We start from the raw sequence: 14519 nt of genomic DNA, 5'->3' as shown, positions 1-14519 counted from the left end.
ACAGTGAAAAGCGTAAATCAATAGAAAAATATGAGTACCCCTGAACAGTTCCTATCCTCCTATACAACATCCTGCTGTACCATACCATAAAAATATTATAAAAACTCTCTAAAACAAAAAAATGTGGTTTAAAATTCTTAGAATTAATTTTCGAAACATTTGAATTTATAGGGAACAGAAAAAAAAAAGCAAGTAGCGAAGGAAACAGCAAATACTATGAGAAGATGAGGATAAGAAAAATTAGGGATAATTCTTAATTTCGCCACCTTAAGTGTGATAGGCTTCTCTCATTTTTCTCATTTATTTTTTATTTTTTTTTTTGCCTTCGTATTCTTAAATAGCTTTTAAATAAATATGAAAATTGTTTTTGGTTTTTGTTTATTTTTTTTTTTTGCTATTTAAAATTAATAAGGAAGATAGAATTACAGGTTTAATTCTTTTTAAAGGTGATCCTTTACACTTTGCGGTTGAAAGCTTTTAAAATTATTAAAACGTTATACATTTTTTTTTTTTTAATTTCTTTTCATAATTTTTCATAAATAATTTTCTAAAAATAATTAATCTTGTAAAATTTAATATGCTTTAAACAGAAGACTATTTGATAGCCATCTATTGATTATGGCTCGGTTCAACCGAACTTGAGATACTGACCTGCAAAAACAGATAGGCCAACACATAGACCATTAGACAGATAATCTAATATCTCTCTCAAAATAATTTTATTTATGCTCTTTCCTAGTATGTAGAAGTGCACTTCCGCCGTAAACTAAAAATGCGAAATTGTGCGCTATCACATAACCTCTCTAATTGTATGGAATGCCGTCGGTGAAAAACAATTAAGATTTTATGACAAAATTAATTTCTAACTAAATTGCACCAGTTCAGCACTAAGAATATTAAATTGTAATTAAAAATTGAAAATTGCAGGATTCTGCAGTAGCAATATACACACCTATACACAAATGTACTTATTTTACTTAGACATTTTATTTTATTTTAATTAAAATGTTACTAAAACTGGAATTTCATTTAAAAATTTTAAAAAATTATTTCATCAAATTTTTTTTTATTAAAAATTAATAATTGAGAATTAAATTAAATTTTTAAATTTTTATTTTGATTTTCATTTTAGTTACAATATGCATCAAAATATGCTTTTGGTTATAGAGTACGAGATTTTCATACTGGAAATGATTTTGGTCATAAACAGAAACGTGACCATGATGGTGTTACCAGAGGTGAATATCATATACTGTTACCAGATGGTCGAGTACAAAATGTTCGTTATACAGCTGATGATTCTGGTTTTCATGCTGATGTTAGCTTTGAATCAGGACCTTAAAATATTCTATATATAATTATCATTTAAATTTTTTAATTTAAAATTGTTAATTATTACAAAAAAATTCATGTGTTCAATAATTTAACCATCCTTTAGCATTTTATATAACGCATGCATATTTTTTTGTTTTTTATCATTTAAATTTTTATTTTGTTTTTGTTTTTATAAGTTATTTAAGTTCTATATTAAGTATACATACATAATCATCATCAATGAAATTTAATAGTCACCTTTTACAAAACAAAACAGAAAAAAAAATCTTTTAAGATCTCAATCTAAGAATCACGTCAAATTGTCACTAATAAATAAATCTAATTTTATGAATTATATTGTTATACAAATCAAAAAGAGTGGGATATGTGCAATTTTTTTAAAAATTTAAAATATTTTATTATTATACCTGTAAATTTTGAGAAATTTACCTTAATCCAGTGTTTTTAATATAAATTTTTTTTTTATATAACTACTGTGTATAGTCAAACTTTTATTAGCAACTTTGTGTAAATATTTTATAATTAATTACCTATTGTATTGTTATTACAAATATTTGTTTTTTTTTTTTTTGTAAATTTATTTTAAATAAAATTATATTAAAATATTTAAAAAAAATTGTAAATATTGAACACATTCTGAATAACAGACTGAACTGACATCGAAATTATTATTTCTATTTGTTCTATTTTCCTTAATGACTCACGCAGACAATCAATTTTTAATTTTTCAATTTATTGCTTGATTGTAAATTGGTTACGCGAACACATTCGAAATCAAGTGCGTTAACTAAAAATTGTAAAAAATTAGAAACTGTTGTATTGTATGCAATCATACATGCAGTTGGATGTGTTCGCGCTTGAATATAAATGAAATATGGAATACAAACAGGTAATCAAGTTGCAAAATTAAAAATTGCATGTCTGTCAGAGCCCTACAATATCATTTGATCGTAAATAATAATATAACAATATAGGTTTGGGTCCATGATAAGAGTCCTCCGCAATACTTCGAAATATCTTTGATTTTCAAATAACACATCTTTTATTTGTTTTTTAATGATAAAATTACTGTTCAATCTAATATTTTGTACTGCAATACAATAGTACAATAATTGAACGACTTTATTTTCGTCAAGAGATATGTTCGTCAAGACTCACATTTAAAACCGAAACCAAATTTTTTTCTATATTTGATTCGCTTCTATTCTATATATTTAACAGAAAATTAAAATATAAAAAATATTTCAGTAAACCATTCTGAAATCTGAGTACATTTCTAGTTATTTTATTTCATAAAATTTTACAAATTACACTTACAATTACAAAAATGCAAATTATTTAATTAAAAAGTTTTGCTTTTTATCTGATTTAAGATCATAAATAACTAAGTAATTTTCTAAAATTAAAAAAAAATAATAATAATTTTTTTTTTATCTTGATTGATATTTAAAATGTTTTCAATTTCATTTTATCAATTTGAAATTTCGATTTTTTATTTAGAAAACTTCTATATAAACTTTAATTGAATTTCTGATGAAAGTTTTTTTTTTTTTATAAAAATACAAAATAAAAGAAAAAATTCTAAATTAATTCAAGAAGTTTTTTAATTTTACTTCTAATCAATACTTTTATGAAATTAAAATTTATACAAATTAAAATTATATTTTGCAATTTGTAAAAATTTTTTTATAAAATTTAAATCAGAAAAATTTAAAATTTAATATTTTTGAAAAAAAAAAAATAGAACAAACATTGAGAACATTTGACAAATTACTGAAGATTACTATGGAAGAACAATTTTCGGTTTACAGCAATAATTATATTTTAAAAATCTTTAAGGCAATCTACCATTACACTCTTTAAAAGCTGGTTTTAAAAACTCGTAAGATTACTGGTACAAAAAATATAAATTTTACAAAATTGTAAGAGTGAACTCTGTATACATACTTTTTGAAAAAATTCGTGCTTTTGAAATTTCTCATCAAAATCTCTAAATTGAACTTATGCAATAAAATTTTAGAATGTAAAATGAATTTCTTGAGTGCAATATTACCTCGCTCCTATATTAAATATGGGGATCTACTCTTTTACCAATCGCAAAATAAATTTTAAGTTCACTTTTCATTTATAATTAAGATGCAAGTAGATGAAGGCCAATTTACAATTTAAAACTTAGCCAGAAAAAGTAAAGATCAATTTGTATTAGAAATTGTATAATTTAAATTACAGATGTATTCTATAGAAAAATCTGGTGTCATTTCATGCTTATAATAGAAGGTAACTAAATATTTCCTATTAATCAAGTAAATTTAAAGTATCTATTTTTAGCACTTTTCCAAAAATTTTTGAAAAAAAGTGCTTATTAGTCTTTATTACTCTGTCCTTCCGTCCGTCTGTCTGTCCGTCTGTCCGTCCGTGGACATGTTTCTACACCCTTAAAGACAGAGAGCTAAAAATTTATATGTACATAAATCTTTACTAGAAACTTATTTCCGTAGAACAAAAATTTTACCTATCTCCCCACCTCTAGAAGTTATACCCCCCCAAAACCCTAAAATGGTTTAACTTAATGGAAATTTCTTCATGCAACTGCAGAACAGATGGATGACGTAATCAAAGGAACGAGTTAAAGGCAGAAAAATTAATTAAAAAATTTTTCTCCTCTGGTTCGAGTCCAGTTCGAGGAGAACTCCAGTTCGAGGAGAGTCTAGTTCAAATTTTGCGAACACGGAAAACCAGTGGCTTGCTTCTCCTATCGTGGCATACTACAGTTAAACTTTAAAAAAGCAAAGTGGCCGTTCAAATTTACCGTTATCTAAAATCCGTTTTTCCAAATTTTTAATATCGTTTTTCTTCTACACTGTACGTTACAGGAGTCTGAAATTTTAGCAGCTCTTATATATTCATAAATAGTTTATTTCTGTAGGAGAAAATTTTTTCCCGTCTCAACCCCCTCTCAACTTATCGCCTCTTGTTAATTTGTAAAATTTGAATTTTTGACGCTTTATATTCCCGAAATCGGAAGTTTTTTCAAATTTCTATGAACGGAAAAAGCTAACGGTAAATTTAATCACATTAAAAAATATAATTATTTTTCTTAACTCACGCAATTAACTCTTAAAATTTAGCATTATGCTCAATCGTCTTTAAATTACTTTTTACTTTACTTCAAAGACTGCATAAATCGTTCATCCTAAATATATGCAATCCTAGAAATAGTTTCGTATATGAATGACAATATTTTTAATAGTGTGGTAGATATACATACATAGACTGTATTTAAAAGCAGCACTTTCACTAATTGTTGAAGGCAAAAGTGCAAACAAACCATTGGTTTGATTCAACTTTATTATATATTGAAATACTGAAGTACAGACGGTAATACTACTACATATTATCATCGAATTTAATACAGCTTGATCATCCTTTGTTATGACCGAATTTTTGCCTCAATCCTTTGTTATGCTAGTCTTATACTCGTGCAACATAGTCTTATACTCGTGCAATTAATCTTTGCAAAAACAAAAAGAAAACAATCTGGAATTTTTCTTTGTTGTTTAAACGTTAAAATATTCCTCAACTTTTTGATATTCTAAAATGACCACAATAGTAAAAAGTATGGTATTTTAATTGATCTTGCTTTACAATTCACTTCAAACGATTTTCTTTGACTTGATTATGATATTATTAACTGTTAGGCGTAAAATAATAAAAATGCTTTAAGGTTTTTATGTTTTGTGATATTCAAATTTCTGCCACACACTTTTGATAATAATTTGACATTATATGACACGTAGAAATACCAGCAAAAAAAAAACAACCATGTTGAATAATTATGGAAAATTTTGCATTGTCAGAAATCTTTTTAACATTAATTACATTTTATTTTTGGACAAGTGATCAAAAATAAAAATATTGATACTGATCAGGTTTTTTAATTTCTATACAAATACAAAATACCTTTAAGCTAAAAATGTCAAAATTTTTATATTTTTTTTTGAAATGCACGTACACAATTTGAAAATTTTCTCTTCCCTACCTTATAAAATTTTATTTGCAAAAATAATTTATTTTTACATATTTTGTCATTAAATAGGATGTTAATTTGAAAAGTTCATTCGATTTCATTCAATTTAAATCGAATAATTTTATTTCTTTTTTTATGAATAATTTTTTAATCAAATTTTATATTTAAAATTTTTATTATTTAAAGTTTGTATGCAAAATCAAAAATCTATTTGTAACTATTAATTGGTCATTTTTAAAAATTTTTAGAATGGTTTTAAAATTATTTTTGAAAATAAAATATTACAGTCAAACTTTGAAATTTAATTCGGACAGAATTGTCAAACGTGTTATTAAAAAACTCATTATAAATAAAAACAAAATCTTATGTGGTCAGCATTGTGGCGAAATGAAATTTAAGCACTTTTTTCACTTTTAAGGATGTTAGTAAGCTCTTAGTTTACTTACCTAGAAAAATGTAAATTTGAATTTAGTAGAGTTACTCTTTGTGTCATTTGAATTCCCTGATAAATTCGCCAGTGAGTTTCGGTAACAAATATTAAATTTCAATGATCTCCTCCAATTAGTTTCGTAGATATAGTTAAAAATATATACAATCGACCTCTAATTCAATTTCCGATACCTGATCTTTCCAAAAAATTTATAGGTTCATTGTTTTAATAACCCAAATTTAAATATTAAATTTCAAGAAAATTGATTAATAAACCGAATCCTCCCCTTTATAAGCATAAAAATGTAAAATTGAACCACAAATAGGTACAGTTGCCGAGACCTAAAATATTCCAAAAGTTGATCAATCCGTGATATAGCCAAAATAAACTAACATATGAAATTTTATCAAAACCAGATCAGCCGTACATGAGATACTCGAGTGTACAAACAGACCGACAGACAGAGAGTCATACTTTTTAAAAAGAGTTTATTTATGACCATGGAGAGGCGTGTTCCCATCGAAATCTCGCCATCCGATATTTTGTGCCGTCACATAACTTCACTCATTGTATCCAATACAATCGGTAATAAAATTCATAATGTGAGGACTACTCTAACTGTTTTGATGAGAGAGTTGAAAAATTTTGACATGCAACAATGGTTGTGTTTTAGAAATTAACATGGTTACTAGGTACTGATTTCATATATATTAAATGTCTTTTATTTTGAATTGCCACCAATGTATTACAACTTTTTTATGAAAAAAAATTTTATTCCAATTTCAATGAATTTTGGTCACAAATTGAGCAGAATCTAAAAAGTGATGAAGTACTTCATAAGTTTTTTTTAATATACATACTTAACATTCTTTATCGATCCTGAATATTTAAGAGGAAATTTTACTTTGAGATTAAGGTTATGTTTCCGAAATAACGAAATTAAAATAACATACAAAATTTTCTTTTATAATAAATGAGAAAGTTAAGCTTATCATTCAGTACTCGACTGTATTTCAACACTTTTATGTAAATTGCATAATGTTTACAATAGTATAGATAATTTACTTAATTTATTCATCGCTTTTAAATTATCAGACTTTTTTAATCCTCACAAAAAATTACAGAGTATTTATGCGAATATTATTATAATTAGAACCATTGTTCTATTATTTAATTACTTTATTATTTTAAAGCTAATTTTATACAATATTATTTTGATAATTATTAAAAAAAATGAAAAAAAAAAAAATGAAGTCTCTAAATTTTTAATGTAATGAACGCAGCAGTGATCACTTAGAACTTGGGTTTAGTAAGACCATTGAAAATTCAAAATTTAATATTAAATTTTTCATAATGCTTTACACTTTCCTGGAAAATAAAACTCCTAACCTTAATGATCCTAAATAAGTTTTTCCAGCTAGATAATTTGAACAATGAATGCAAACGCCACATTTAAAAAATATACTCTAATTAGATGAGTTTTAAAGGAATTTTTGTTTTTAAATAATAAGATTCTGCATATTATATTTAAATTTATCGTATGCTTTATCCAACTCTACAAAAAGTGAACACAACAAAAGCAGTTTTTTCAAAATTGTATAACAGCTACTCGAATATCAATTACGTACAATTTATACTAAGTTCTTCTTTTTACTACTATATCAGGTCCGATTTGTTAGAATTTCGTGTACTAATTGCTCAGTTAGATTTTAATTATGATTAGGACGGACGGAGGAATCGCCAGAGGAATAAACGGAAGACCGATATGAATAAATCGACTCAGAGGTTGATACTGACTAAAAGTATATAACCAGGGCTGTATCTCAAACGGATTGTCAAATTTATAATACGAGATGAGCATACGTTAGTATGGAAATAAATACAGATTAGAATACCAACTTTGTATTTAATTTAGGAAATAAAAACTTATTCATTTTAAGTAAAAAACGAATATTCATTTTAAGTAAAAAGTCTAATTTCAACACATGCATATAATGTACGTATACATATAGTCTGCTATCTTAACATTCAATGAATACCAGCTTCAACATTATTTAGCTCCCAATATATCACCTAAATTTGATTAAATTCAAAATTATTAGAAAGCATTTTCTTCTCAAAACATCATAAATCACAAATCATTGTAATTAGAAAATTGAAAATATTTTTCAGGGAAAATTTACCTATTATGCATTTTGTAAGTAAGTAGAGATAAAGCTAGGTAATGTGTGGATAAACAGACATATGCCAGAACAGCAAGTATACAGGACAAGCAGTAAGGTATTTTTAATTTCCTTCTATTTATGGTTTTGTTTTTGTAAATATTTTCATAACTAAAAATAACTTTTTCATTAACAGAAAGTTAAAAATAATTAGAAGCACGTTCTTGTATGTATGTAAATAAAAGACTCATATATGTACACAAACAAATTATAATTATTAACAATATTTTTAATTTAGAACTCATTATTTTCATTTCAAATTTTCTAGGAGAATACAAAATACATTAGTCAATTTTTGCCCTACTCGTATAGCAATATACAATATTAATAAATTCAATATTCCATATGTGATGCCAGTATCACAACTAAAAATGAAAATTAAGAAGTTCAAGTAAGTCGAGAATTGCTTTGTAAATATTAACCCTGTTCTGAAATTCCAAGTAAATTTAGACCATTTAAAAAGGATTCAATTGGTGAAATGTTGTTTTCATCCAAACTAAACGATACGTCTCTCTTTTATTAATTAACTTGTGAAATGTAGATTCGGAAGTCTGAAAATATCTCGAAATAATTGAGGTTTCCTTTTATAGTGTGTGGTTACCATTTATAGTGTGGTGCATATTTTCACATTTGTATCTCAAAGTTGTTTAAACAAATGTGGTTAATTAAAATTAGAATAAAACAAGTAGGAATATTGAAAATTTTATATTTTACATAAATACTCACCTATATACATACATACACTTTAGATATCCTCATTAATACCCTTACAATATAGTCTTGAATAAAAGTGCTATAAATAAACTTATAATTACTTTTTCTATGTGTGTCTTTAGGTTATAAATTCCTCTTAATTATATTTCATGACATTAAAATGAAAATATCATTTACAAATCACATAGATCGTAAATTTACCTACATATATATATACAAAATTGCATAAAGAGACGTATTAAACTTACAATTACCTGGAAATATTCTACGTGCTCATAAGTATAAAATAAAACTTTTCAAAAATTATTTATAAAAGGTCATAAACTTTTTTTTTATAAAAGAAATCACCTTGTACAATACAAAATTTTTAATTGGTGTAAAACTTTTCAGAAGCTAGATAATGTCCACTATAAAACATTGAATTGATACCAGAAAATTAAAATAAAACCAGTAGTGCATGAATATTATTGACAACATGACTTACAAAAGGAACTGCCATTTGAAATTTTGTTTTTTTGCTTCCTTTTATATAAAATCGCTTATGTTAAATTGCATGGAATTTTTACTTTAACCGGCAAATGGTATACGTATGTAACACCAAAATTATATTTAATTATAAGTTGTGGTGGACTCCTACTTCGAATTTTATGAGAAGGAAGAAATCATACAAAATCTATTCAATGTGAATCAAAAGTGGAAGCCGAATCGTTACAAAAATATTTTTATAAGAAAAATAAAATTGGACAAAAGAAACATCAATTAATTTGAAATTCATACTTTCAAATTCCCTTTATTTTTATTTTTTTTTGCCTCCTTGAGCTTAGAAGAAGGTTTCCAATCTATTTCAATAGCAAATTTATTTTTGTTTCATTCATCTTTTTGTTGTAAAAAGATTCCATAAATGGTTCCTTTTTCTTTTAAAATATTTTTAAATTGGCAAATAAACAACACAGTCATAATAAAAATATTCTACAGAATATTTTAGGTATTTATAATTCGAAGTAGTAAGACAAGTAGAAATTCTCGAAAATAGTGAGATTCAAAATTTGCAACACTGTAAAGTACTATGTCATTAAGTCTTGTACATGATATTTTTGACAGAGGATTGGAAGTCCGTAATTGAACAAATTAATTAAATTTACAATTGAATTCTATGGAAGGTTTTCCGTATATGTCATGCGAAATATTTTGCAGTTTCAGTATTCGAATACTACTTCGAATTTTTCAATGGAAATTAATCGTACTGATACAGAGACAGTTTATCTATAATTTCAGCCTAAACTCTTTCTATTATTAGTTCCATTGACCTTAACTCTTAATAAATAAAGTTTATGTACCTAAATAGACAAAATTTATAAGACAAACTACACTACCTTAAAAACTATGTACATCTATAATATTATATAATAATTTGTTACCTCCTCCCCCCTTTTTAACTATTTTAACAATGTAGACAATTAGAATTCTATTAGGTAATGTATGTAAAGTTTTTCTTTATGGATTAAAATTTTTCTTTTACACTTCTCATTCCTTAAAGTTATTTTTAAAAAAATTTGAAAAATTTTTTAAAACCTTAAAGGCATGTGTGTTTTACAAAAGAAAAGCACAATCAGAACAATATTTATGAAATGAATAAGAAAAAAGTAAGGATAAAAGAAATTTTCAATATTTTAAGTATGAAATTCTTGAAACTGAAATATTTAGCACTTGGTCTTAAAAATATTTTCTTTTAAATTTTCTCCCACACTTCAGGTTTACTTTATTATTTTTTATATTTGATTTATTGAAAAGATTTGAAACTTTTTTCAAATTTTACTCATATTTATATTTGAGAAAAAAACCATTTAGGAAATCAAAAAATATTTCAATTTTATTAACCTTATTATTAATTTAAGAATGAGTTTACCCCTCACTTGTTAAGTTAAAGAAATTAAATAACATACTTAGTCGTAACCAAATTCAATTAGTCAAATTGTTGCAGTTTTAATTTTTTGCGGCAGTCAACGGGTTGGCACTTTTATGCCGAATTTCAAATTATCATGATTGAATCTATTGCTTAATTAAATATTTGACACAGATTCAAAATCCCTTTATAGTTAAGAAATGCAGTGGTTACGCATTAGATTTAAAAATAAAATTCAAATCCATTACATCTATAAAATAATGATCAATGCATTGAGAAATAATCTAGTTATTATTTTATGTCAATTCCATATTTTATTGGAAGCAATGTGCTTCAATAAAATTCAATTGATTTTATTTGGAACTTAATGTGCTTCCTTCTTAATTTGTTTTCAATATAACACGTAAGAAATTATAAAATTTTTCATTAGAAAAATTCTTCTTAGTTTCATTTCTGAAAAATAAAAAAAAAAGTGTTATTATTTTCTCGTTTTAGAGATTAAGAAGAGTAAAAAATTTATATTGAATCTTGGTATGACAGAAAATGGAATACTTAAAAATAACTTTTGTTAATGTTCAAATAATATGACTTATGGAATTAGAAATATTCCTTTGAATTTAGTAAGGAAAAATAAATTGTCTTATATAGTAAAATAAATATTTTTAAATTCTCATTTAGGGAAGAGAGAAAAAAATGTTCAATCTGTGTCATGCAATCTATAATATTCATTTATTGTTATACATTTTAATTAAAATATAACAGTAAGTAAACTTGACTCCTGAACGCGATTCTGTGAAATGAAATGAAACAAATTAATGAGCAACAACAACTTCCAAATTCATAATCTTTATTGAAAAAACTTAAAATAATTTTAATTTACCTTAAAAGATTTTCAAATTTCAGTTTTGTTGCAAACTTTCAACTTACCATTCAAAATTTTGTAGTTTTAATGTTGAAACAGCAATTTTTTCAGTAAATGGTACTGTTTCTTGTAGCAGGGAACGTTTTCTAATAAATTTATCAAAAATTTTCGAAGAAAATTTTTTGTTACACCTTGAATTATTTCGTATAAAAGCTTAAAATTTTATGGACTCGTTCAATTTGTGCATAAAATTTTAAGCTTTGTTCAAGAACAAATCAATTTTATAATTCACATTTACTGCAGAGCATCACCATTTTTATTGGCAATTATATGAGAAATATAATATACGCCATATTTACTTCATGAACTTCATAAACTTATAAATGGAACCCTGAATTTGATAAATCACCAGAAGGAAAAATTAATACACACGTTTTATAATAAAAACCACACACGTCATTTGTTCTCACATAAAATTAAACTTGTTTGAAAAATATTAATTCCTGTACTCCACCTATTCTCATTTTAACATAATTAAGTTTTGTTAACCCCTATTTTCATTTTGTATTTTAAAATATTATGTTAAAATTCCAAAGTGTGTTTAATAACACAATTTGTTTCAAATACACAAGAATTTTTTAAAATAATTTTTTTTTTTACATTTTTTTTTTAATTTTAACAATATTATTAACACAGAAAATTAATTTATTATTATTTTTACATTTATAAATTTATTTGATTTGTTTTTATATTTTAATTTTTTTTTCTTGTGCATGGCTCCCAGCTATGAAACAACACGACAAGAAAATTAAAATAAAAAAAAAACAATATGAATAATAAAACTTTCCATTTCCTTCTTATGAAAACCAGTATGTAGACAGAATTGAGAGTTTCAAAACTCTAGGATAAACAAAATAAATTGTAATTGAATTTGAAGAAATATTTCGAGGCAATTTAAAAGAGACAACAAAGTGAATTTAATTCAAGGCGACTAATTTTCCAAAAATTACACTCTAATCCTGTAGTGGAAATTTTTGGCTCTGTAATCTAGATTTACGGAAAAAACACTAAACCGAATTAGGACGAAAATAGCCGAAATTTTTTTTAATAACCAAAAAATCATAAATTTTTATTTTCAAACTAAAAAACTAATTTAAACACATTAGATTAAAATGATTTTGAAAAACAAAATATTGTCAAATCAATCATGTATTAAACTTGTTATTTTAAACATATTCTAGAGCTGTACACATTGCGGGAAGTTACATATTATAACAGAAATTAGAATAGTTGATTTTGATTTAAACAGATAAATCGGACGATTTAATTCGTATATATACGGAGAAGTGTCCCACATACTCCTGAGATTCCAAAATAATGAACAGGTAAAGGAACCCAGTACTTTGACCCTATTTCAGTAATTTTTATTCTCAGACAGGCATGCCAACGAATGAATCACAGTCAAGTAAGAAGCCTTCTAAACGGAACCGATATGCTGCAATCTTCTTCAAAATAAAATTCATACAAAAATTACAAAAATTGAAAAATTTTTAAAATTTTATGTACATTGGAATGGATAAATAAAATGCAAAAGAATTATAATGTACAAAAACATGTACAAAAGAAAAAAAGCAAAATTTCCAGAAACACAAGAAAAACAAGAACGCACACAACTCATGACATATGTTTCTGACAATTTTGTAAAATTTTTCATTGCAAAACAAAAATTCTTGACAGCTGTTCTTCGCCTTGTTTTCCTTTTATTTTTATTGTTTCTATTGGGTTTTCTTCTTAATCGGCGCTCTGTAAACAAGATATAAGGGAAAACAAAAAAAACAAAAAAAAACTTTTATATTAAAAAAGCATTTTATTAAAAAATATAAAAAAAAGTTCTTGGTGGATAACAGCACTGAAACTGATTTTAGTTTAGAGAAGAAAAAAAAAATTAAAAATTTTGTTTGACATTTGACGATACAGATGACTTGACTGCTATAAATATAGTGACATTGGTGGCGCTGATGGCATTCTTTAACGCTAAACTTTTTAATTAAACTTTTTCTCAAGTCTCACTTTTTTTTCCTTCACTTTTGCCATATTTTATTATTAACTTTTTAAATAAGTTTTTAAAACTATAAAGAAAAAATAAAACACAAGGATGTGCAGGTTTGTCACATTATTCATTTTGCATTTTCTTAAACAATACCCCCAATAAAGTGTATTTTACATACGGTTTGATTTTACATAAAATATTCAATGTTCTAAAAATAAATTGCGTTTAACAGGGGGAGGTGCGTGTAGTGCGTTATGTAAAGTAAAAACAGTGTAGTCCTTATTTTTTAAAGGAAATTAAATGCTTTATACAGAATTTTTTTTGTTATATAAAAAATAATCTGAACATTAAGCAGTGTAAAAACGTGACATGGGCAGGTTCTTTTGGAAAAAAAAATTTATCTGCTAAATTGTCGTGCAATTGTGTAATTTGCTTTCATCTTCCTCGTATCTGTAATTAAACCCAATACGTCAATTATACCGTAATAATACCCATAAAACCCGTTCAATAACACCTTTGTTATTTATCAGATTATTAACGAATTCAAAATATTAACAAGTTCAGGAAAAACTTTTAATCACAATCTTCTACTTAATCTACTTTACACCAAATTAAGCCAAAAGAAACCCAAAACCATCTAAAAAAGAAATAATTAAAAATATCCTTTCAATTTAAAGAGCATGATTTTATAAAAATGCCAACAATAAAATTTTTTCTTCTAAATCATAAAAAAACAAAATTTTATTTTAATTTATTTTAATGCAATCTTTTTATAAAAATTCTAAAAATTTTGTTATCTAGGTCCTTAATTTTCTTTTTAAATCCCTAATTATATAACTGCAAGGATTAAAAGTTTTTATTTTTTATTTTTGCTTTTCTCTTCTTCTTTTTTTTGCTTTTTTATTTCCTTAAGTACAAGAATTATTTCTAGACTTACACAAAAGACGAAAATATTTTTAAACAAGAAATCTCGCTG

The 14519-nt window shown here is 25.0% G+C and overlaps 1 protein-coding gene across 1 annotated transcript in view; it reads left to right on the top strand.

Moving 5' to 3' along the window:
- The window catches only part of LOC129612561 (GATA zinc finger domain-containing protein 7), a 54301-nt gene extending 52868 nt beyond the window's left edge, over nt 1-1433 (top strand). The window contains exon 4 of the mRNA XM_055526230.1: nt 1133-1433. Coding sequence (XP_055382205.1) covers nt 1133-1342 — 210 coding nt within the window. The 3' untranslated portion in view covers nt 1343-1433. The remainder of the gene's footprint in view (nt 1-1132) is intronic.
- The last annotated feature ends 13086 nt before the right edge of the window (nt 1434-14519 follow it).

Source organism: Condylostylus longicornis, unplaced genomic scaffold (genome assembly GCF_029603195.1).
Source record: "Condylostylus longicornis isolate FDR11 unplaced genomic scaffold, ASM2960319v2 ptg000075l, whole genome shotgun sequence".
Taxonomy (NCBI): domain Eukaryota; kingdom Metazoa; phylum Arthropoda; class Insecta; order Diptera; family Dolichopodidae; genus Condylostylus; species Condylostylus longicornis.
The sequence above is the reverse complement of the archived record's forward strand: the minus strand, read 5'-3'. Positions and strand labels throughout refer to the sequence as shown.